The sequence below is a fragment of the Rhipicephalus microplus genome, chromosome 2 (assembly GCF_043290135.1).
Source record: "Rhipicephalus microplus isolate Deutch F79 chromosome 2, USDA_Rmic, whole genome shotgun sequence".
NCBI lineage: Eukaryota > Metazoa > Arthropoda > Arachnida > Ixodida > Ixodidae > Rhipicephalus > Rhipicephalus microplus.
In genome coordinates, this window is record NC_134701.1 from 230,448,984 (window position 1) to 230,472,730 (window position 23,747).

Genomic DNA, 23,747 nt, shown 5'->3' on the forward strand with positions numbered 1-23,747 from the left:
GTGTAGCCCGCTCTGTCCGGAACGCAACAGTCAAGCTCGACCACCAGAGTCGTCATAAAAATCACCGGACTGCTCCCTCGGCCTTGAAGATTTAGTGAGATTGTGAAACTATGTCGGGAGGTCAAACTGTGAATTTGGCCATTATTTTGTTTATTCTCTGCAATTTGTTGTAGCTCGTAACCGGTGCCATCTTTCGGGGGGAGGGGGAATCGTGTGACGTAAGAAGGCAGGGATGGTTAGGAGAAGTAGATGAGGATGAAGTGCAGAGTAGAATAAACATGGCGTATGAGCCAGGCCACGTCACCCAGTCATCATAGCGTCACATATATATATATATATATATATATATATATATATATATATATATATATATATATATATATATATATATATATATATATATATATATATATACTTTTACATTCTTCGCGTGCGTCATTGTGCCCAAACTTTGAGAATGCATGCACTACAGAAGATTGAGTATTCCGGTAACTCTTCTCGCATACATGGCTATCGCTCACACCCGACGAACTAAATGCAAGACGCATATCAAGGTGAGGGGATTCGTGAGAAGTAAAGACATTTGAAGGAAGATGGGGAAGACACTGGAGACTTCTGAAATGATGCTTGCGCTCGTATTAATGACTTGTCATTAAATATAGTCAGACACAACTTGAGAGCTCAACGGAGGCCCTGCTCCGACGACCAAAATTCGGCAGCCGATCCCCCTCAGCGACTAAATAAATGTTCCCGCTTTTGCTCTCGGCAACGTTCTCTGCAGCCGGGGTCAACGGCCGTCCGACTCATGATGTCAGTCTGATGTACAAGCTTATTGGTGCTAGATTTTGTGCATCCGCCTTTGAGGAGAAAACGATCTACACTTCTAAAGTTGTGACCGACTACATAGTCTAACCATCGTAGCCATGCTGTCCCATAACTGTGGCTTAGCGCATGTGTAATTGTGCGCAGGATCATTCCCCGGCTTCCCCCAGACACGGTGTGGGCAGGTCGCAACGCTCAGGGCGTCTGGGCCGGCCAGCTAGGAATGATCTACCGAAATGTAAGGAGACACCCGTTCCTCTGTTCAAGCCCATTTATTTCAAGGCTCGCGATGATTCAGTTACGCTCGGAACAAATTTGTCAGCTATAAGTTGTGGCTAACAGTGGGGTCTAAATTTTGAGCTAGTTAGTTGATCTGGCAACTTACTGTTTTAGCAACTGAGTAGAGCGGCGGTCGACCTTCCGTTCACTTTATGGGGCTCACTTGGTAGGGCATCATTGGTAGAACTCTGGACGATGTTGTTAGAAAGTCACAGGTTCAAATCGTGCCAGTTATCTCGCTGCCCACTATACTTTCTTTACAATTACATCATAAATACTGCAAAAACCATCCCCTCTAGTTTCCTTGGCTTTCGCGTCTGTTAGTTCTCATTAGTGTTATGCTTAACAAAAAAAGAAACAAGGTCCTAAAATTCGCCTTCTATCTTACTGTATTGTATCACCACTCTACTGATGCACCCCATTTCCTGCTTACCACACCTATATTTAATGCCGTTGGTCCTGGAGGGTACTATAAATAAATAAAATAAATAAATCGCCATGTTTAAAAGTGGCTTTGCTACAACACATTAATACTATGCAGCAAAGCAAACACGTATTGCAGCAAAGCTTACAATAAAGAGAATAGGGCAGTGATGCGACTTTCATTTGTAAATGTTAAAGTTATAATCACCACAAAAATGCTCAATGGTTGAACACACAAACTGAAAAAAATGAATAAATACGGGTTGGGTGAAGGACATGTTTTTCGGCTATTCGTTCAGACTTTAACATGGGCGTAATGTAGCATGCACGCTTATAATCCCGCACCCACTCCCAGGCATCATTGTCCTCTCGCACACAAGCCGTGCGAAGAAGAAACGTCTCTGAAAGGCTGGATGTAAACTTATGAGTCTTTTCAGTGCTCATAAGGGACGGGGCTGAGGCATTTTTTCGAATAAATAATTAAGATAGTCGCTGTAGTATACAAGGAGTGCTGCGTGACGACGCTCCCTTAAACGAGCCATGATGCACTCACTCAAAATATATGGTTTTAGCTAAATACTAAAGTAGAAGGCCTATTATACCTATACACATGTCACAAATGGGCTCTAAAAGATTATTTCAGTGCTAAATAAGCGCTAGAAGTTGGAGAATATAAACACCGCCAACCACCTGTGACCGTCCTTTTGACATGACGTGCATGACGTCGTGCGCTGCATGAAGAAGACCCGTCATTTTTTATACAAGTTTCAGCAGCTGATACTAGTGCAGTTTCAATGCCACGCTGAAGAAGGACGAACTAGCTCGACTAGACGTGCAGCCGACAGCGGAACAAATTGGTGCGACTGGATGCAGCTGCTCGCAAAGCAAGGAACTCGTTACGTCACGGATCGCGAGAGTGCCAGTGTTAGGCAACTCTCGCGGCACTCGCCTGTTTACAAAAAAATTGGCAGCATTTTGGCAAAAATTGGCAGCAACCACCTCGAGTTCATGGTATATACTAGTTCACTGTATTCATGGCACTGCGGCCCAACGCTCGCTAAACCTTTCTGAAACCTAGGAGGTTACGCCCAGCGAGTATAACGTCGCAACCTTTTCCTGTCAGATAGTGCTCAATGTACATGCAGATGGCTGCTAAGGGGGATTGCGGCGTGCGCGTTAACTAAAAACCTAATGCTCCTGTCTCCCATTCCCCATTAACAGCCATTGGCAAGTACATTGAGCACTATTTTTTATTGTTCAACAACGCACAGAAGAAATCTCTCACCGGCACCGCCTTGGAGGTCAAAATGTTATACTTATTACATACTACAACAGCTACGAGAGACGAACAGGTGTCGTTATAAGGAGCTTCACCCCTAAAACGTTGTATTATTGAGTAAGTGCTCGACCGAATGCGCTTAGAAATGCGCTTAGACCCGACGCAGATTATGGTCGAAAACTGGGTGTCATTGCCCCTTTAACGCTTTCAATGTCTTTCACAGCACATCTGTACTGCAAAAAATGATTTTTAGACTCTTTGTAATTACCCATGCTTTTTTTTTTCACTCTGAGGTTGTACTGCTGCGAAGCCGTAACCATGATACAAAAAATTGTTGTTGGGTCGACAACATCTTTTGTTTGGAGACAAACACCTGCCCCGCTTTTAAACAAGTCAACTACCGACGTCACTATAAGGGACGTTGCACAGTTCACCATTTAGTTCGGGACAATTCTCTAGAAAATAATGCATGAGAACATTCATGATGCATTTGAGCACCACGTTCTCAATTGTTATAACTGGTTTCACTGCATAAATGGTGTTTTCTGTGGTGAAGCTAGACTAAAGGTACTCTGAGCCTTGCATTCGGCACCCTGCGCACGCATGGGTGTATATAATTAAGGGCACTATTAAAGCTCTAATTATAGTAGTTATAGACGCATGAACGTTGTTAATCGTCGTACATACACACTGATCGACACTCGTGCAACATTTAAGCATGTGCGCCTTTGACTACTGTAGGAAAGCGCTTCGACAAGGGTCGAGAATGACTGCTAACTACATACAGCAGTAGTCCCACACACATGAAGCTACGCAACTATAGGGAAAGAGCACGTGCTATTAGAATAAATATATCCGTTGACATACGTAAGCTTTGAAAGTGTGTGTCACCACTCACCAAACAAGTTAAATAATTTAGTCCTCATTTTCCATTACTTTTTTCTTTCAGGAAGCTGATCTTGCCATCGGGCCAGCCACACCTACCGAGGAAAGGTTCACTGTTGGCCACGCTTTGCCAAACTACTTTGACACGGTTGCCTGCCACGTGGCCGGGAGACTCGTGAGCCACGTCTCGAACGTGGCTGGCCACATTGGAGGATTCGACACGCAGGTGTTAAAATCACTCCGTCTCCGCTGAATCCCGTTCGTTTCATCCCGTTACCCGAAACCCTTATCTTAACAAAACATGTTTTTAACAAGAATACATCGAGAGATAGGTAATATTTTTGTACTACACATCTGCTCACACAACTCTGCAGCTAGAAAAGCTGTCGTGCATTAATGGACGGCATAAGTTCAGAGGTTTAGAGTCGATTCATGCCAAGAATGGATATGTAGCTCTTCACAAAAAAAAAAAAGGTCAAATATTTTAGGCTATGAAACCCTCGAACTAAACTGTTCGACTGATTTTCGCTTGCTGTGGCCTATCACTGACCTCTTAAGTCATTTCAACAGTTACCGCCTGTTATGTTCTCATGCCACACAATTCGCCAGAAATGCACACAATTTTATTACTTTTAGGCTCTCACAAGGAAATCGCATACAAGCACGTCAAAATACGCGTGCGCGTATGAGTAAATGCTTGATGATAAAAAGAAATACCCTGCGAGCGAAAACAGTGGCGTGTTCCTACCAGGCAATTACTATGAAGATCAGATCACAGCCTTTAGTTGATTGCCCTACGAATAGGTGGGATATGCCTGAATCCCGCTTAGACTTCGGCCTAAGGTAGCTAGGCCCTTGGTGGCTTATACAAAATAAAAGTATACGTATTCGCTGGCGCGCGAACTCGCAAATGTTAGCGACAATGTGCATCATGAAATGTGTGAAATAAATAGTGAAGTTCTATAATAAAAGCAGGTAAAATTATTAGTATTTGTTTTTGTTTATGTGCTTCATTTTAGTGATAGCACTGCACGTCCTAATGAAAAAAAAAGGCGATCGGCTTTCAAGAAGCGTAATAAATATTTTTGCAGAAAATTAGGACATCATAGCTCTTTCTTTGCTGGTGTGTGCATGTGCACTCTATGATGTGTGAAACTTCATTTCTATGTTGTATTTAGGATGTCAAATACTTAGGATGTTGTAAAGCAACCCCGTTCGTTATCACCCCCGCTTCATTGGATCATGTTTTACGTCATGTATAAACAGAAACAAATAGTCGACCATTTATATTTCAAGTACTCGAAGAAAGCACTTTTTCTAAAGCGAAAGCTTTCCGAAAGGTTGTGCGATTTGCACTAATTTTTTAATAATCTTTCATTTCATATTTGTATTCTCTCTTAATATCTTCAAGTTGCCAAAATGTCGCGGTTCAATGGCAATCGCACATTTAACAAGATTGTACCGTTATCTTTTCAGATATGGCTAATTATAGCGGCAATACTGCTTTTTCTGAGCGTGGGGCTTTCTTTGTACGAGAGACGGAACAGCACGAAGAAATTCCGCACTCTTTTCTACAACTACGTCTTTGAGCTGACTGGAAATCTACTTATTGAAGGTAAATGAAACAGGACCCGCTGCACGCTGCTTGAAAATGCGCGTATATATTAGCACGATGAATACAGCAAGTCAAAATTGACGTTTTACGAAAAGTTGATCCTTCTGTGGTTCTTGTGCTGATAAACATTATCTCATCATCAAGGTTAATATTTCTGAGTCACAAAACACCCTCGGGCTCAGTGAGAGAGCTCATCCTGTGGATAACAGGCGCTGATATGAACGGCTTAGCCAAAGTTTGCTGTCCTGTGCGACGTTGCCATTTTATCGCACACAATCTTCTTATACGGCTGTCTGTGTTCACTCTATTCGCAGTTGCATGTGCATGCGCTGTTCACGTCGAACAACAAACAGCGTGCTATTAGCAAACAGCCAACATCGTATCATGAGCGGCGCTGAGATCAGATGCACTTTTCAGCACGAGGTGACGCATTATGCCGGCGCCTTGCTTCTCAAATAACCAATAGACGAGGATACACGCGAGCACAGAATTTCAAACGGGAGAGTAGTCACGCTTCATAGCGCACGCTGGAGGCCATTACATGCACAGACGTAACTTCTTTCCTTCGTGCCATCCCTCCTTGTGTATATCTTCCGGCTGCTCATCTTTCTTCGGGACCTTCGGCGCACAAATTTTGTTCTGTCAGTCTATCTGTCTGTCTGTACATTTGTCTGTTTGTCCGCCCTTAACGGTACCCTAAACGGCACCAAAGTGGCCAAACAATACTCCAAATGGCCGACCCCATCCGCAGCGCCCACCAATATTGCTCAAGATTCAGCGTTCATACTTGTGCGATTGTCAATTGAAAAATTGACCCTGTATGAGCAAGTTAATCTGCAAATGTCTTCGAAAGACGATAGTCTTTCATTTGGAGAGAGTGAAAAAAACATTTATTTGATGTTCTGCGCCAGAAAATTTGCGAATGGTATTCTGGAGGCGCTGTGTTAGAGTGCCTCGATCGTGCAGCGGAGGTCCACGAGCGCATCAAGTCACGTCACACGTGATACATGAGTGCCATCTGGCAGTTTTCTCGGAAAACGTTGCGCGTTCGAGGCGGGCCCGTCTAAGAGGTGATAAGGTGTAGAACGCAAGGCAACGGGTAGGTGCCACCACTGTATCGTCTTAGCAAAGCGCTGGAAACACTCGCATTTTCGTGCAAGCGTTGCATGGTCAGCGCCGCGTGATAAACGCTACGGTCCTTAGAATTACTCATGTATCCCTTTTGTATTAAAAGACGCACATGCAGATCATATACGTGTTGTTATGGTGCCTCAGATATGCGCAATTATTGCTTTTTAATCGACAATAGCACATGTATGAACCCTGAATATTGAGCAACGTTGGTGGGCGCTGCAGATGGGGTTGGTCGTTCGGGGTATCGGCTGGTGCCGTTTAGAGTATCCGGTACCGTTAAGGAGGACAAACAGACAAATTTACAGACAGACAGACGAATTTTTGCGTCGAAGGTCCCCAAGAAAGACTACCGTCTTTAAAAGCAATTATTGTGCATATCTGAGGCACCATAACAACACGTCAATATTCTGTATGTGTGTCTCTTACTAGAAAAGGCATACAAAGTAAATCTAAGGACCGTAGCGTTTATCACGTTGCACTAACCATGCAAGGCTTGCACGAAAAGGCAACTGTTTCCAACGCTTTGCTAAGACGACACGGTGGTGGCACCAACCCGTTGCCTTGCGTTATACACCTTATCAACTCCGACACGGGCGCGCGGGCTTCGTTTTCCAAAAGTACTGCCAGATGGCGCTCATGTCTCACGTGTGACGTGACTTGATGCGCTCGTTCACTTCCGCTGCCTGCTCGAGGCACTCTAACGCAGCTTCTCCAGAATACCATTCACAGATTTTTTTTTTTGCGCAGAACATCAAGTAAACGTTTTGTTCACTCTCTCCACATGCAAGACTATCGTCTTTCGACGACATTTGCAGTGTATGATGCTGATACGGGGCCATTTTTTTGTCTTTCTCCAATTCTATCTTCTATATCTTATCCATTATTCCCCCCCCCCCCCCACATGTAGGGTAGCAACCTGAGCTTAGCTTGGTTAACTTTTAGTAGGACTGAAAGGTGGGTGAGTTAAAAATTATTCATCCTTGGGCAGTGCACAAATCGACAAAACACAAACGAAGAGAACAGAACAAACACTTGTCCTGTTCCCTTTTTTTGTGTTTCGTCGATTTGTGCGATACCTTAGCGGTGAACTTGTTCACCTCCTTGCCTTTCTCCTTCGTATCTGCCTCTCTCTCTCCAGCGCACTCTTCGGGACGAGAAAAGACGCATCCCTGTAACTGCGCTCGCCCTTCGCTGCTTCGAAAAGCTTTCGGGCCGCTGATTCGTGAAAGTCAACTCCGATACTGAGACCATGCAGTGGTTACTTGCAGAAGTGGTTAGGAACACGTTTAATAAAAAAAAAAACTCCAGGTTGTTTTGACTTTACAAGTTGGCGTATGGGTGAATGACAGACAGTCCGGCTGATTGTGGATGTTCTTGCCTGTCGCTGAGTGTTTGAATGAACGCATGAATAATTATCGCGCTAATTTATTAGAAAGCTTAATAAAAGACTCGGTCGTGTTTAGGCTAGCAGAATGTATAATAATTCACTCAGAGGGCGTTGATACAACTGCGCGCGGAGACTGCGCAATAAAAAATAATGAGAAGCTCACTGGTTCGGGCAAACTGATAAGAGTTTATGATGAAAGTTGGCTTGCGTACCACTTAAAACAAAAAGAAAAACGAGTTTGCTCTCATGCCTGTAACAACTCGACCTTGTTTTACAAGGTTGTGCGGATAAAGCGTTTTATCAAGCCATCATAAATCATTGGTGAACGAGTTAATTTGAATGCAATGTTCCCCTGCGAAGCTGCACCGCTTTCAACTCTTTCGTTGTCTATATACGCCTCATACATTCGCCGCAGATCACAGCCGTTTTATTACCAAATCATAGCGTGAGCACTTAAATGCAGAGATGAAAGAAATATCGCCTAGAAATTGTTTGGTGAAAGCGCATGATGTGGTTGGCATGATTCGACGTTGTTGCCGTGGTTTATGCACATTCCAGTGTGTTTTTTTTTTATATCCTAATGGATGTCAAGCAACCGTCAGTGGTGTTCTACAGGATGCGCATGCAAGCACCCTTTACGTACAGACGCTCCTTCCCCATCGCGGGTGAAAAGGGTCACTGTCAAGTACGCCATGGTGTTTTGCATAAGTTGCAGAGTTTTATGAGGTGAAACCACCATATTGGGACGGGCGCGTCTTTGTGGGGGATTCGGGGCTACTTCTGATCTGCTGAGGTACTTCTCCATCATCATCAGCCTGACTACGTCCACTGCAGGACAAAGGACTCTCCCATGTACCGCCAGTCAGCTCGGTCTTGTGCTTGCTGCTGCCAATTTATTCCCGCGATCTTCTAAACCTCACCTTCCCACCTAGCCTTCTGTCTTCCCCTAACCCGCTTGCCTTCTCTAGGAATCCAGTTAGTTTACCCTTAATGACCAGCGGTTATCTTAGTGACGTGCTACATGCCCGGCCAAAGTCCATTTCTTCTTCTTGATTTCAAAGTTATTCAACGGTTCTTCAACGTGCACCCAAATATACGCACATGGGTGTTATTTGCACTTCGCCCAATCGAAATGCGGCCGCCATGGATGGAAATAAAACCAGCGCCTTCCAACAAAACTGTCTATTGCTCAGTATGCTATAGCGTACAATGCAGTACTAGCATTTATTACTAGCATCAAAGGCAGTAAATGGTAGCAATAAGTCCTACATATGCTACGGCACAAGCACGCGCAGAGTTCTTAGAGGAGCGCGACAGATACTTTTATAAGACTACTGCTTGGATATATTTTAGAAATCTGAGAAAGAAAGACTTGTACTTGCAGTAATAAACGCCCTCTTCCTGTTTCATGCCTTCTTCACAGCGTCACCGCGGTCGCCGGATGACCCTCACGTTCGCACCGTGCTGGCCTTCTGGTGGATGATGCTGATTGTGCTGATGAACACCTTCACGGGTCACATGAAGGCCAGCATGACCGTCCAGGAGGAGCTGCCCCGCCTCGACACACTGCAGGACATCGTCGACCACCGAGGCGTCACGCCCGTCGTCATCAGGGGCAGCACCTTCGACGAGATATTCAGGGTGCGGCTGATGATTGGCCTGGCCTTAGCTCATCTTGCTCGATCGCAGTTTCAAAAAAAAAAAACGTTAAGTTTAATGAGAAAATGAAAAAAAAAGCCACGTTGAAGTAACTTCACTGTGAATAGAAGAAAAAAAAAGTGCCGGGGATCTTGTGTTTCTTCTGGAAGATGTCAAGGCGAACGCCTTTTCACATTTTTCGTCCCTTCAGTCATCCCTTGTTTGAATATTTTCCTGGATCTTCGTTGAGTCGTCCTTTCGTTCTCTTTGTTTGGCTTCTCGTTCTTCTCTTTCCAGTTTTTTTCCCTTTCAGTTACCCTCTAAGCTTTCGGAGCGTCACGTGGTGTTTACACGGCGACCAGGATTGGTGACCTTTTGCCCGAGCAATTATGTAAAATGACGTTGTCATTTGACGATGAAGTCACACTATGACGTCACAAAACTGACCAAGCATCACCATCCCTACCGCCCGTTGCATATTCAAAGTACTCCAGACTTTAGATTCGAGACGAAGGCATTTCTGGGTTGATACTGAATGAAGACAACGTTGTTCATATAACAGCGCACAGCATGCAATAACACGTACCATAATCTAGCCAACAACAGCTGTTATTAACTGTCGTTTAGCGAACATGTGTTGACAATAGCCAACATCAGCCGGTGCTGACGAGATACGTGCACACATGTAAAATGAATAATGTTTACATTAAATCATTTCTAAAAAAAGATATGTGCTCTGTCCCAGGTGTCCAACAGGCGCGACCACCAACTGGTATGGAGGCGCGCAGTGCAACGCCGCACCGTGCTCTCAGGTCGTGACATCTTCGTGAAGTCCATGTTCGACGACGTGCTGGAGGGCCGCAAGGTCATCTTTCTGGACACGCTGCTCTTCCACTACTGGGTGGGTCGTTTCTATCAGGACCTGACCCGAGGCGAGTTTTACCTAGCCAAGGAGGCCGTCCTGTACCCTTCCATGTGCATGTGGCTCAACAGGAACGTCGACCCGGCCATCGCTAAGGCACTGCATATGAGGTGAGCACTCGAGGCGTATACGACTGGGTTTGTGGATTTAGGATGTAGCCTAATAGTCACATCAGCACTAAGTAAATAAATATATAAATATGTAGATTGACGAATCAATCAATCGTGCATTCATCATTCTGCTTACGTGAGGGTACGAACTTCAGAAATAAAAGTAATATCAAAGCCATGTTGTCAAACATCAGCTGTTATTGTCCTATACAGAGAGAAAGAGGGAACTCTATTGGAAGAACAAGAAATTTTCGCTTACTTGTGTATAACGGCGGGCATGCTACTTGGTGTAGCACTGAGGAATAAAATTGCGATCCGAGAGGAGGAAAAAGGAGAGAGAATGTAAATAAACACGTATGTGCCTAGTAAGATAAGAGCTTAATTTGTATCATTGTTGTGTACATGTTAAAAAACCCACTAACCTCTACAAAAATATAGTGTTAATGATTCATGTGCAAGAATTGTATATCGCAGTTACCGGGAGGAAGCATTCAGGTTCGTACTTCGAACTTCTCGTATAACAGTACCCCGTAAACTAGGGTCCGGCACATCTAGAATACACGCATTATCTACGGCAGACTACGCGAGAAATCGAGGTGTATTCGTCCGACGAACAAACCGGAGCTAAAGTCTCGCTAAAGGCAAGACTACCGGCAATGTAACGGCCTGAGATTTGCTATAGGACGAACGTAGAAAAGCCATAGCGGCATAGCGATCACCAGGAAACACCACACCGTAATCCGTGCTGTCATCTATACCGCAGCGGCGGCAAATCTTTCCGACACCTATACCGTGCATTTGCTGGCACTCATGCTCGCATTCTAAACCGCCTACAATTTAGGTTAGCAAGGAAAGCATTTCGAGCGTTCTCTATAGACAGGACGTAACCCCATAGTAGCAAGACCAGCTGGAGATTAGATACAAAAAACCAGGTTGCCACGTTTTCTATGCGTTTTGGGTCAACGCATCGTCACGCGTATTTCTTAAGAGGAAAACCGAAGCGCTCCTAAAAGAAACATCAACAACAACATAAAAAAAAACTGAAACGGAGCTGCGATGCTACAGGTCGGAATGTTTTTCGTATATGATAATCACGATTTAGATCGAGAATTTCAAGCACGGTCTTTATTTATTTTCCGGCTCGAGAAAAGGAGTTTATACCGCTGTTCGGCAAATTTTTGGAGCACAACACGGGTAATAAAAGTACGCGCCTATACCAATGTGCGAGAACGCCGAACAAGAAAGCGTCAAAGAACGCCGAAACAAGTAGACCGGACGGCACTGCGGCTCCGATACATGGGAAAGATGCGGGTGGCCTTGATATTTTTGTTGTTATTGCCTTGTTTTACTCGTCGAACTAACTCTCGCGCCACCGTAAGCTCTTAGCGCGTATCGGCTCCGAGCTCGCGCGTGTACACCAACCGGTTTCCTTCGCTTTTGCGCGTGTCCTTTAGTTTGCTTTGGAAGCTCCGAGATATTTTTCAGAGGGGCCGTCAATGCGTGTGGTACCGTAGTAACGCGTGCAGCACGTATGAAGCCAGATAACGCCACGATTAGATTAGTCGACACGCCGTTTATTTACTCCTCCTCCTCCTCCTCGTATACAGTCCTCAGCGTCGCGTAGGTACCCTGCTTCATCGACGCCACGCTCTCTTTTAATGTCGCACCGCCGATGAAACTTAATGATTGCCCCTTTCGAACCAGTCTGTTTAATACGTGCAAACGCTGTCTCTTTTTCCAAAAGAATGTCTATTAAAGGAGTAACGGATAACAGTGAATTGCTGTCTATTCTGCATATTTGTGAAAAAAAAAATAATTACATTTGATGCAACCAGTCAACAAAATGACAATATGGCGCGTTTAAATCATTTCTGACGATGCGGGTGACCCTTATAATGCCAGTAACAGCATTGAGATAATCGTAAAGTTATTATTTGCGACAGATTACCTTCTACGTTACTCACTATCCCGAAAGTCATAAAAAGAGAGAAAAAAACACGTAAAAATCTCGTGTGACATATCCGCCTTTCTTAATAGTTCCGAGGTAACGACTACGCAATTGGGGTATATAGTAAGAAAAAATATCTCGACACCTCGCTACTTGAATGCGACGAAAAAGTATTGAAGGGAACACTTGACGGCAGGGCATGTCCGGATGTTGCACTCTTGCCAAAGCATACCTGCTCAGATTTGTACAGGACTCATAGTGGTTGGCAGTCCTGACTTCTTTTAAAAGGCTGCTGCCATACATTCCACATCCACTATTGATTACATCTGCACTACACAACGTCAGCATTCTAGTGTTCCTTTTAACAGTAGATCGTACTGCATATGTACGATAAAAAGTCATGTCCTTGATATGTTTATCTGAACTTGATTCGTGTAATCTGCGATGCCTACCGCTTGAACGCGCTTTATTTAGTTTGGGTAAATGAAGAAAACAATAATGCTTCAATTTTCGCTTTTGTGCCCAGTGTGCGTGTTTTTCTTGTGTACTTGATTTTTCCTGCGTTCAGTCAGCAAGCCCGTATCACCAGCATGCTCTTTTCAGAATGACACATTTATGTGTGCCTCTGTCTTTTTATATGCTAATTGGTACATAACCATGCATATGCGACATATTGGCAATACCGTCACAAATCCTTCTTTATTACATCTCTGAAAGTAGAGAAATATAGTGTGTCCTGCTTTATAGCAGTTACATCTAACTTTAATCGGCGCACAATATCTAATGCTATTCCTTCACTGGAAGACAGCTCAATTTCCAAAAAGAGAGGATTCTTTTGCATGACTGCTTTCTTTTGCTCGTCGGTACAAATAGTGTCACGTGATCTCGCATGCTGACTACAATGTCCGCTGTTTCAGTTGCAGTTATCTCCACAAATATATCTAAGACTTCTCGATTTACGATCAGATGAGGCTGATAAGACTCCACGACATTTATTACTGTCTCAAGAAACGGCGGAAAGTTTACAACAGCTTAGATCACCGGGTCAGTCAGTCAATCAATAGATCAATCAATCTATCCCACACTGATTTTGTTGATCAGGATATCGGATGGCAGCGGCCTTTTAGGATGAAGAAGGCCACCCGAATCGAGCGACCATGTTCTTCGTTCGATACTTCATTTCGTACTCCGTTTCATACAACAGGTGCAACGCTATATGAAAGTTCGCAGGACTTTCTTGCGATATATACGTTCACCCTAAGAAATAGTTCGATGACCATATGTACTGCAATTTTTCTAGTTCTCGGGCTAATAATAAACAAAAATGCTTTGCGCTTTAGACACAAACATACCTTGTTATTTATATGGTAGTCAGTCATTTGTTCTGGATCACTCAGCATCTCTGTGTACTTATCGGCGCCTCCACAATCAGTTCCAGTAGCGAGCAGCCGGATACAGTAGGTCACGTTTAAACTTACAGCAACGATATCCATGTGCAAGACTCGCGGACCTGCACATGGCTTTGAACTTCAGCTTTCAAAGCGTTGAACCCGATGTATGAAACGGAGGACAAGTTAAAATGCACCATTACCAATGATTGTGTGCAGAAGCCGTTGGGTGGCCGAGTCCGGCATGGCCAGCCACTGGAAGAACCTGCTGGTGGAGCGAAGCCAGCGCACATCGGGTGGTGCAGGTGGTTCGCAGTCGACGCAGTCGGTGAGCACCGCGTCGCCCCTGCAGCTGCAGGACGTGGCGGCAGTGCTGCAGCTTCTCATGGTTGGCGCCTGCGTCTCGCTGTCCGTGCTCGTTGCGGAAATCTTCGTCCAGCGTTGCTGCTCCAAGCACCGCCAATGTTGCTGTTGCAGCTACGGCGGGGATCAGCGTGTACGACGCAATACCCTGCCTGCACGAAGACGTGCGCACTGGCGGAGCGGGGTGCCCTGAATTGACCACGAGTGCGTTTTTGGTGGCGTCATAGCGGGGATGATCCTAGTCACGCGCTAAAGCATCTCGCTTTTTATACGCACAATGTGGTTATCTAGGAACACGCGCGTAATGCTAGCTCGCACGTGACGTCATAGTAGCAGCTTAATAACACGTGCTGCGTCACCAACATGGCAGCCTTGATGACGTAGAGGCAGCATCATCACATAGCGCTTCAGCTGCTTCTATACGATAACGATGCGGCCGAAATTCTATCAGCTTCAGTGCTGCAATAACAAAAAGAAATGGCAAGTGATATAATGATAACACTAACATGTGGTGTTGTAAGCCTTGTGTGCGCCATGCGGTGCATCAACAAGGCAGTTTTAGTGGTGTCAGTGCAAACCCTCGTACCAATTTGACTGTTCTATAGAAACAAGTACTTCTTTTTCCGTAGAAAGGTAGAGGGGGCTGCTCTCCACATAATCCTTCGTTCATAAAGAACTAAGGCACCAATGAATGTTCCCGAATAGCACAGCCACATTCAGACTATTTCGTCGCCATAAAAACCATGCGGAAATCCTTGCTTCTTCGATAATGCAACTGTTAACGTGTCTGCCATGGCAAGTGTTGCAGGATTAGCGGGAAGCCACTTGCTATGGTATAGCGTAGAGGTCATGGCATCGCACTGCTGAGCTTGAGCTCATATGGTTCGGCCCCGATTATCCAAAACTGCACACGTGCTAAGCTCGTAACGTGGAGCGTTCTGATGCGGCTGCAGTGCCGCAGCACTGTCTGATGTCTGAAAGCATGAATGTCCGAGGCATCTTTCAACCGTAAGTACATCTTTAGGGCAACGCTAACTGCCGTAGAGTGTAAAGATGTGCACTCAAAAGAGCTAGTTTGCTTTCACTTTTGTCTCCAATATACTAGATTGTACATTGGGTAGTATCCTTTACTTAGCGCTCCAAGTTTGCTGCTGAGCCATTATGTTTATCACACGCCCAACTGCTTCTTAAGCGATGTAGGATAGACTACCAAAGTGACCCCAACAAACTAACTGAGTGATGGCCAGCAATCACGCTGCTCAACACATTCAACACTGCTTTTCTTTTGGAGAATAAAAAGTGATAAGCAAAAAGCAGTTAAAGTTGCTCTCTTCAACTTTTTACGCGTATCACGCATTGCAAAAGTTCCACAAAAAAGAAAAACAAACAAAACAAATAAGAGTAAAACTGGTAGTCATTTTTAATGGTTGTCTTTCTGTTACTGCCGGGGCCATTCGGAAGTGGAGAACGATGGTTTTTCACCGGGGAACGTCAAGATCAGGGGTGCTATCCCGGACACTGCTAACTTCTGCGATCTTATCAGTTTTCTTAATTGCGGCATTTTAAGCCAATCGGAAAGGTTGCATCAGCGCTCCGGGTCAATCATGATTTACCAACGGCGAACTTCGACAACATGTATAGTCTCTGATAATGTCCAGAATAACACCGCAGGCTCATTACTACCGCGTGTCACGCAACAGTGGTGTGAACATTGCTTGTTTCCAACAATTGCGCTGGGATATTCCAAGTTTTCTGTCATTAAAAGCGTTGATTGAGAAAGTTTCTTGTTCCTTGTTTTGTTTTGTTACAGCCGCATCCCCTAGGATAGTGGCAGTCACGGGATCATGTAGCCGGAAAGCATTTCATGAACGTGAATGATACGCACTTTATTAAAAAGCGCTCTGTATCTTTTGAAAAATGGTGGGGTAACTTTTTACAGCTTAAGTACAGCGCTGCGGAACAAAGAAAGAGGGAAAAAAAACTTTTGAATCAACAGGCAACTTTCATTCAAGCTTTCGAATAAATGTTCAGTTTTCACCGCATAACAGGTCACTGAAGGGCGTGAGATCATATACAACAATATCTGTTTATCAATCTTTCCTTATTTAAAAAGAGGAGGGGTGTGTGAAAGTATTTTTTTTAGGCAGGCGCCGGGATGCATGGTAGTAAGGCATGTTTGTTTTCATACCAAGTACAAAAAATAGAAGGAAGATAATTATATTTGACATGCTTACAAGTGTGTATATAACAAGGGATCGTCGATTTCATCATATCGCTAAAGTGTTTCTACCAACCACACCGACTAGGATCTTGCGTTGCCGCACGTCACATTTGCTTATAATTCTTCGCGCCATGACACTGCTGGTACACCCTCTTCAGGCCAAGTCCTATCCTATATTCCACTTTCAATATCTGGGCTCATTACACACCTGGGGCGCAATAAAAAGGAACAGAAGAATAAAGCGGAACTACATTAGCGTCACAACAATGCTGCTATTGACCCAGCATTATCGCTAACACTGGCACAATACGATCAAAACGTGCACGTCGATTCCAATGGCCCAAGGCACAAAGTATACAGGACGTGTGCGTGAGAGCCGAAGAGCCACTCGTCTATTATTGTTCCGCGCTCATCGCATTGGACATGGCACCAAGACACACGTCTCATCCATCACCAATCATGCAGCTCGGGATCACAAATGTTACAGGCAAGTCGCGCTTGGCATTCTTTCCTGGTCAAGGGGGTCAGTGTCTAAAATGGAGATCAAGAAATGGAGAAAGACCTAATGACGGTGATCTAGCGGTTGACCAGGTCCGTACTGCAGCAGCGGTCTTAAAAGCTTAGGGAAGTCGGTGAACACCACACGTTGACGTGAGGTCAAGTAACGACAGACGGGTCAGCCACAATTTTTTTTCACTCACTTTAAGAGGCAGGCCGGAAACAAAACGCCAAGCGTCACGCAGTAAGGTAATAATGAAGACGCACGACTTGATTAGCGACCGCTTCTAGAAGCTGACCTAAACATAATAACCTCAAACGACCCGTCCTTTTGACAAAGTACAGATGAACAAGAATAGGACATGGCACTCGAATAGTCCGTGTGCTTGGAACAAAACTATGTAGACGACAGTTTGACGGCAGGCGAAGTGCCCCTTTGCGTTTTAATTTTCGCGAGTTGTTATTGTTTTGTTGCGTAGTAGCATTTTACGAGCAACAGTTGGGCGCACATGCGAGTGGCTCTTACCGACATCTTGAGACATTTCGACGAGTATTTTTTCCAGCAGATCGCCGAGGAACGCGGCACTTACCACGTTAGTGTTTTTGAAGCGTATATAAATATATATACAAGCTTTATACAAGCGCCGACTCGGATCAGTCGAGCAGACGCGGTATAGCAACAAGCACGGGCTGCATTCTCGTCAGTCTCACACGATCAGCTCAAACGAACGAGCAACCTCCAGACGCCAAGCTGCACATAATGTGATTCACATCCAGTCGTCACGGTCAACGGCGCAACACGTATGGTACTACACATGATTGATTTGTGGGGTTTAACGTCCCAAAACCACCATATGATTATGAGAGACGCCGTAGTGGAGGACTCCGGAAATTTTGACCACCTGGGGTTCTTTAACGTGCACCCAAATCTGAGCACACGGGCCTACAACATTTCCGCCTCCATCGGAAATGCAGCCGCCGCAGCCGGGATTTGAACCCGCGACCTGCGGGTCAGCAGCCGAGTACCTTAGCCACTAGACCACTGCGGCGGGGCATATGGTATGGTACTACACAGTGGGTAACGCAAACGCCATGGTTCAAAGATGCTAAATGAGTCAGCTCTAATTCATCGTGCATTGTAGTGTATTGCTTGTGCCACCACAAAATGCTAAGTGACGACTTGTGGCTCTTGTGTGTATAGTTGTACTGAACTTCGTGCATGGGAGCTCGGCGTACGGGAGCAGAATAATAATCGCCGTAGTGAAGACCTGCTCGTAAAACCGTGACGTCACTCGGTCTCGCATAAAAAAAAAAAACTCGAGTAATGTCGGCACTAATCGTGGTAAACCCTTCCGTAACGTAGTTATAACGAACGTATTTAGCTCAATTGTCGGAGATACCGCTTATTCAAGTGTTTTAAGTTTGCTTTACGCATTCCAATAAAACATTTGCAAACGCTACGCGTGAATACCATGAAGCGAAATGTTATTAAAGCATGGGGACGCAATTACGGACAGTTTTTTATTGACTGTGCTCATATGTTTAATGTCTTAAGCAATGCCGTGCATGTCGTTCATATAGTTTACATGCAGTGTAGCAGGAACACCACTGCAGCTCCTACAATTCATTACCGAGTGTCGCAGCTCCTATAGCACACTTAATGCACACTTTTTAGCCACGCAATTCCGGATGATACTTTGACTATAGGGCGCCTCTTGTGATGTAGATGATTCATTGAACGGAGAAATTTTGTCAATCGAAGGGTTGTTACTCCTCAAGACAGTTACTCATCCGCTGGAAGTAGGGATCAAAAGAAAATTGCGTGAAAAAGTGTCGAATTCATTTAATCCCTTCAGGAGGCCCTGAAAATGCTGGAATACTCGAGTGTTAAACAATAATAATAAAATAAGCCACTTACACAGCAACAATTTCGCTTCGACCTCGTCTGTGAGCCTGACTGAGCCTTCACTAAAACTTACTTGCTGTGTTGCACAGCTTATGTGAAATTTTCGAAGTGCCAGGAGTATTTGCGTAAAAAGATACATTCTACGTTACGTCAACATGTCAAGGGTCACATTCAGAACGAATCCGTATACTATTGATAGCCCGCCATTCGCTACAGTGACACGACAAGATGTGACCGCTACATATGCGATGACAGATTCTACGAGCGTCTGCTTCACTTTATACACAACACTGGTCTTATGACACACATAAAAAAAGCACAAATATGAACAAATAATAATGCCATAATGGAATGCATGGCTGGGAAAGCTGGTGCATTGTCTGAAAATAAAAGCTAAGTGAAAAAAGACGGGACACAAGAGAGGAGAAGACGGGATTATGCCAAAAGAGCAAGTCCGCATCACAACAAAAACAAGATGCCAATTGTACGTGTAAAGTATTACTCGTAAAGTATTATATGTGAAAGCTTTGAACGTATCGGCGCCATCAACAGCTTGCTATATGTTGGTTAACGATGAGAAGAAATGAGCGCCACTACAAAAGACGGACGTGAATAATGTCTGTTTAATTTACACTGTAAAATGGCAAATAGTACAAGCTACTAAAAACGAGAAAAACAGGCCCGATTGACAACTTTCGTAGAGTGTTTCATCTGGTAAAAGAAAACTAGTTTAGCGGCTAAGTCACGTGACTTCTTTGAGAAGAGGTTCTTGGTCCCCGGAAGGCTTGCGATGGACAACAACGTAGATGCACAGCGCAAGTATCTGCAATGTCAAATGCACAGAAAAAAAATTAGGTTTCGAAAACTACGTTTAATCTTGAAAATTAGCCATTTGACTAAAGTTCCTCTAGCCAATGTACTTACATTAAAAACTTTGCGAATTGTTCATGGGCATTGTAATTTTAACGTTGTTTCATTTTCGTTCCACACACAAGTTATATCGATACGTATTGTTTTATTTACAACTGTGGGCCATGTGTTACTCCCGTAGCAATTGGTTTAATTGACTGACGGGAATTAGCTTCCGAAGGACCATGGTAATCATGTCGATCTTTTCTCGTTTACGGTCATAAGCCGATTACTCTTATACAAGTATTATAGTTACATCTGCAGGTCTTCTGTCCAGTGTTGTCTATAACAAATAACGCTGTCGTTTGTATATTCCGCAATCGGTAAAATTTCAAGTGCAATACACAAACTGAAAAAAATTTCCGTAACTGGACAAAGCGGGAAATCCACATATAAGTGCCTCAGTGGCGACAAAAGAAGTATAGTAACCAAAGGCATGTGCAGGGTTCCTCATTAAACAAGGGGGAGGTAGGCGCAAGGTTTCATTGAAGCATATCCGTATCAATAGAAGCAAATATCAACGGTGTCCTCATTGAAAACATCAAAATTCGCTTAATGCTTACGAGTAAGACTTCGTTTGCCAGGAGGACCATGGTGCCCATGCGGTACCCCACGGAGTCCAAGAGATACCCTCCTAACGTGGGTCCCACGAATGCTCTGCGTATTGCGATATCAGATTTTATTTCAGACACAGAGTATGTCTTGGATCGCAAGGCTAAAGGCAGAACTCTCTGCCTGACTAAGGTCTTGTGACCCATACATTGCTCAAAAAGTGAGGCAGCCCAAGAAAATACATAAAATTTGTGCAAAAGAGTAAAGCAATTTTTTTACATGTAAAAAAAAGAGAATAATGGAACGCAGACTCTCATAAATAACAATTTGGTAAACACTGATTGACGTTGCATAGAAAGACGTACGTACCCCATTGAATGAGAGACGGTGAACACCGAAGAGACGAGGCCATACGTAGACAGGTCATCCGCGAATCCACGTTTCCTGAAACCAAACGAGAAGCGGGAACAAAAAAGAGCAATTTAAGGAACTGTTCAACATAACTAGAAGTAAACATAACTTCGAAGAATAGAAGTCGATGACAATATGGCTATTGCAAATACACTCCAACCTTTCTTTGACAATGTATTTGCTTCAATGTCTTTTGGGGTCTAAAAGGGACATTTCGAAAATGAATCCTCGCAATGACACGATTGCCAAAGGACACAAGGAGTTAGCCTACCGGTGCTTCACCGATTATCACCAACAAACAAGAGCACTTTATAGGGCGCACGAAACAATTGCCTACGAATCTGTCTAGGCCTTCCGAAGAGCTTATCAGGCTCAGGAACTGTAGCGGAAGCAGGATGTCTTCCGCTAGATTTCATCTGCACTCAAGAAATATTGCGCACTCGTTTCCGCCATGTCATACACGGGAAGAAGCATTTTCTGTACCGCATACATCTCACCCACAGCAATTCAGCGTTCGGCCAAGCTGTGCAAATGCAGCAACCTACTGCTATCAGACAGCCGAAGAAGTTGATGTCTCCAAGATTTCCTTCGTGGACGCTTTCACCTCTTGATATTAAACAGTGTGTCCCAGGAATCAATGAAGCGAAAAGACGTATTGCGCAGACCGCACTGCTGCAGACTACTCTCTTCTACGTAGCCCAGCATTACACTCAGCATTCTCATATTTATACTGATGCCTCAACTACTCAGGAGATACCATCATATGGCCTCTATGTTCCCTCTACAGGACAAAATTTATCCTATTGGCTACAACGCAGGACATCTTTAATGACAGCAGAGCTTCATGGAATTAAAGAAGCAGTCCTCTACATCCTGCGTCAAACGCCGAACCGATAGGTGATCTTCACCGACTCTAAGGGAGCTCTACAAGTACTATTCAGCATCTTAAAGAAAACAAAATATCACCCGATTTCATTTGATATAGCATACTTACACCCCTTGGCTATTATCGCGGGTCACGCTATCACATTTCAATGGATACCGGCTCATTGCGGTATACTGGCCAATGAAAGAGCAGACGAAGCGGCCCGAAAAGGACTTCAAAAGGAAAATTACAGGTGAACCTATTACACTGAATCAGACGCTTCCCAGCTGGCTAAAAGGCTTGCTTCCGAAGAAAAGAAGTGGCTATGGAGCCTCCCGACATATCATTATGCTTTCCTCCACTTTATCGACCCACATCTAAGGACTAGACTCCCATCCCGAATCCCTCGACACCTGAAAACTGTATACTACCGTCTCCGGCTCAACAGTGCTTACGGAAACAATTTATGGTATCGCTCCGGGTCAAGTAGACAGTCCATACTGCAATAACTGCGGCTCAATAGAAACTGTAAAACATATGTTTGAGTGCCGAGCGTATGCCGATGAGCGTGCGCTCTATGAACACTGCATGCATCTGTTAACCAAAAGAGCTTTATCAGTTGATTGTGTCCGGGGCCCTTTCCCCAGCTTCACGCAACGGAGGCAAGCGATGGAACTTTTATTCGCGTATTTAGACAATATCGGTCAGCTAGACAAACTGTAGGGGCGCCTTCAAAACTGAAGTCATGCTGTCAGCACACGTCCCCGCCCAAGACACAGAAAAATATCTGTATATTTACTCTTTTCCTTTACATTTTCATTCTTAATTTTTTCCTTCTCTCTCATCTGCCTTTCAGTCCCAATCCCCTTTCCCACGCAGAGTAGCAAGTCAGCGACACACACACGCCGGCTAAATTTTCTGCTTTTTAATAAAAAGCTTCCCCCCCCCCCCCCAGTGTTTTCAAATATGTATAAGTGTACAGCGACGCAGTGAATCTTTCGCGTCACACACTCACAGGGTATCCCGGAACGATCCGACAAAAGAGGGTACGATGGTGCCGCCCGAGCCAAGACCGAACAATCCGAGGGCCAGCATCACGGTCCAGACAGCTCTGAAAAACGACAGTGTTAAACGACACACCACACATGTTATAAGGCCCCTTAAGATTGTCAGGGAGCCTAGGAGAAAATGCAATGCAGATGCACTTCATCAATACCTTACTTTAGATGGGAAGCAGCTCTTTGACTAGCCTGTGTCACGCTGTATACGAACGCGTAGTGGAGGGCTCCGGAAATTTCGACCACCTGAGGTTCTTTAACGTGCGCCCAAATCGGAGCACGCGGGCCTACAGCACTTTGACCGGAGCCATTCATGCTGGATAAAGCCAGCTTCGATCGTACGACTAATCGTAAGATACATGGCTCATGTATGCACCTCATCGCTTTGGCAACATGTTTATGCCCAAGTTTACGCATTGAGGTGTTGCAGAACGCTTGTCGAAGTGTTTGACTCGAACTTGGTGTCATGCGATGCTCGCTTGCACTTAAATTGCGAGTCGCAGCACACCAAAATAAGTGAAACATCTTTTGCATTGTATGCGGAGTTCGCTTTGATGAGCTTCCTTCTTTTCTGAAGCGAGGTTGTATTGACAGAAGAAGCTTTACAAGTCCTTGATTTTAAGGACACCACGCCTCAGCACCGACGAAAGAGCAGGGCCTACATGCACGTTCGCTTGCAGACGGCTTTCTTTGCACTACCCAGTTTTGGCCAGCGCGGCAACGAGGATGCTGATGGCGGCGTTTTTCGCAGCGCCGCCTGACGTCTGACGCCGATAGGGGTGAGGGGAGAGGCAAAGAAAAGGGGGTGCTTGCTCTCCTAATACATCATTATTCAGGGCATTCTCATCGTAAAGGCAGAGAGGATATGCGAAGGGGGGTCACTTCATTAAATATTTGCTCCCCCCTCCTCAATGGCGAACCCTTCGTACCCTGTATGACCATGACATCCATTTATTTTGATTACGACAGCACTGAAAAGTGATACTAACTTTTCGTTATCTGCCGCTTGCGTTGCCCCGTATAGGATGATTTCAGAAATGAAATGTAAGCGTGTGTTAAACTTTCTGTAGGACCAGTTACAGCAAATTATAAGATATTATCGTATAATCACGAATTCATTACACTACTACGCTC

At 44.6% G+C, this 23,747-nt stretch overlaps 2 protein-coding genes across 2 annotated transcripts in view; one reads left to right on the forward strand and one right to left on the reverse strand.

Annotated features, from left to right (window-relative positions):
• Window positions 1-799: 799 nt before the first annotated feature.
• On the forward strand, window positions 800-14,426 carry LOC119169528 (ionotropic receptor 93a). Its single transcript, XM_037420569.2, has 6 exons — window positions 800-1,060; window positions 3,753-3,914; window positions 5,165-5,303; window positions 9,248-9,465; window positions 10,208-10,494; window positions 14,050-14,426. Exons 1-6 carry the CDS (start codon window positions 1,046-1,048, stop codon window positions 14,384-14,386), a joined length of 1,158 nt encoding a protein of 385 aa, XP_037276466.2. The 5' UTR covers window positions 800-1,045; the 3' UTR covers window positions 14,387-14,426.
• A 4,996-nt stretch (window positions 14,427-19,422) lies between these two features.
• LOC119170303 (MFS-type transporter SLC18B1) overlaps window positions 19,423-23,747 on the reverse strand; it is a 29,182-nt gene continuing 24,857 nt past the window's right edge. The window contains exons 11-14 of the mRNA XM_037421433.2: window positions 22,571-22,666; window positions 20,649-20,723; window positions 20,291-20,384; window positions 19,423-19,641 (exon numbers count right to left, since the gene is read on the reverse strand). Of these exons, the coding sequence (XP_037277330.2) occupies window positions 19,561-19,641; window positions 20,291-20,384; window positions 20,649-20,723; window positions 22,571-22,666 (346 nt within the window). The 3' untranslated portion in view covers window positions 19,423-19,560. The remainder of the gene's footprint in view (window positions 19,642-20,290; window positions 20,385-20,648; window positions 20,724-22,570; window positions 22,667-23,747) is intronic.

Excerpts from the sequence above, each read along its gene's own strand:
- LOC119169528 (XM_037420569.2), top strand. Across the intron at positions 3,915-5,164 it reads TTGGAGGATTCGACACGCAG|ATATGGCTAATTATAGCGGC; the intron begins GTGTTAAAATCA and ends TTATCTTTTCAG. Across the intron at positions 5,304-9,247 it reads TGGAAATCTACTTATTGAAG|CGTCACCGCGGTCGCCGGAT; the intron begins GTAAATGAAACA and ends CCTTCTTCACAG.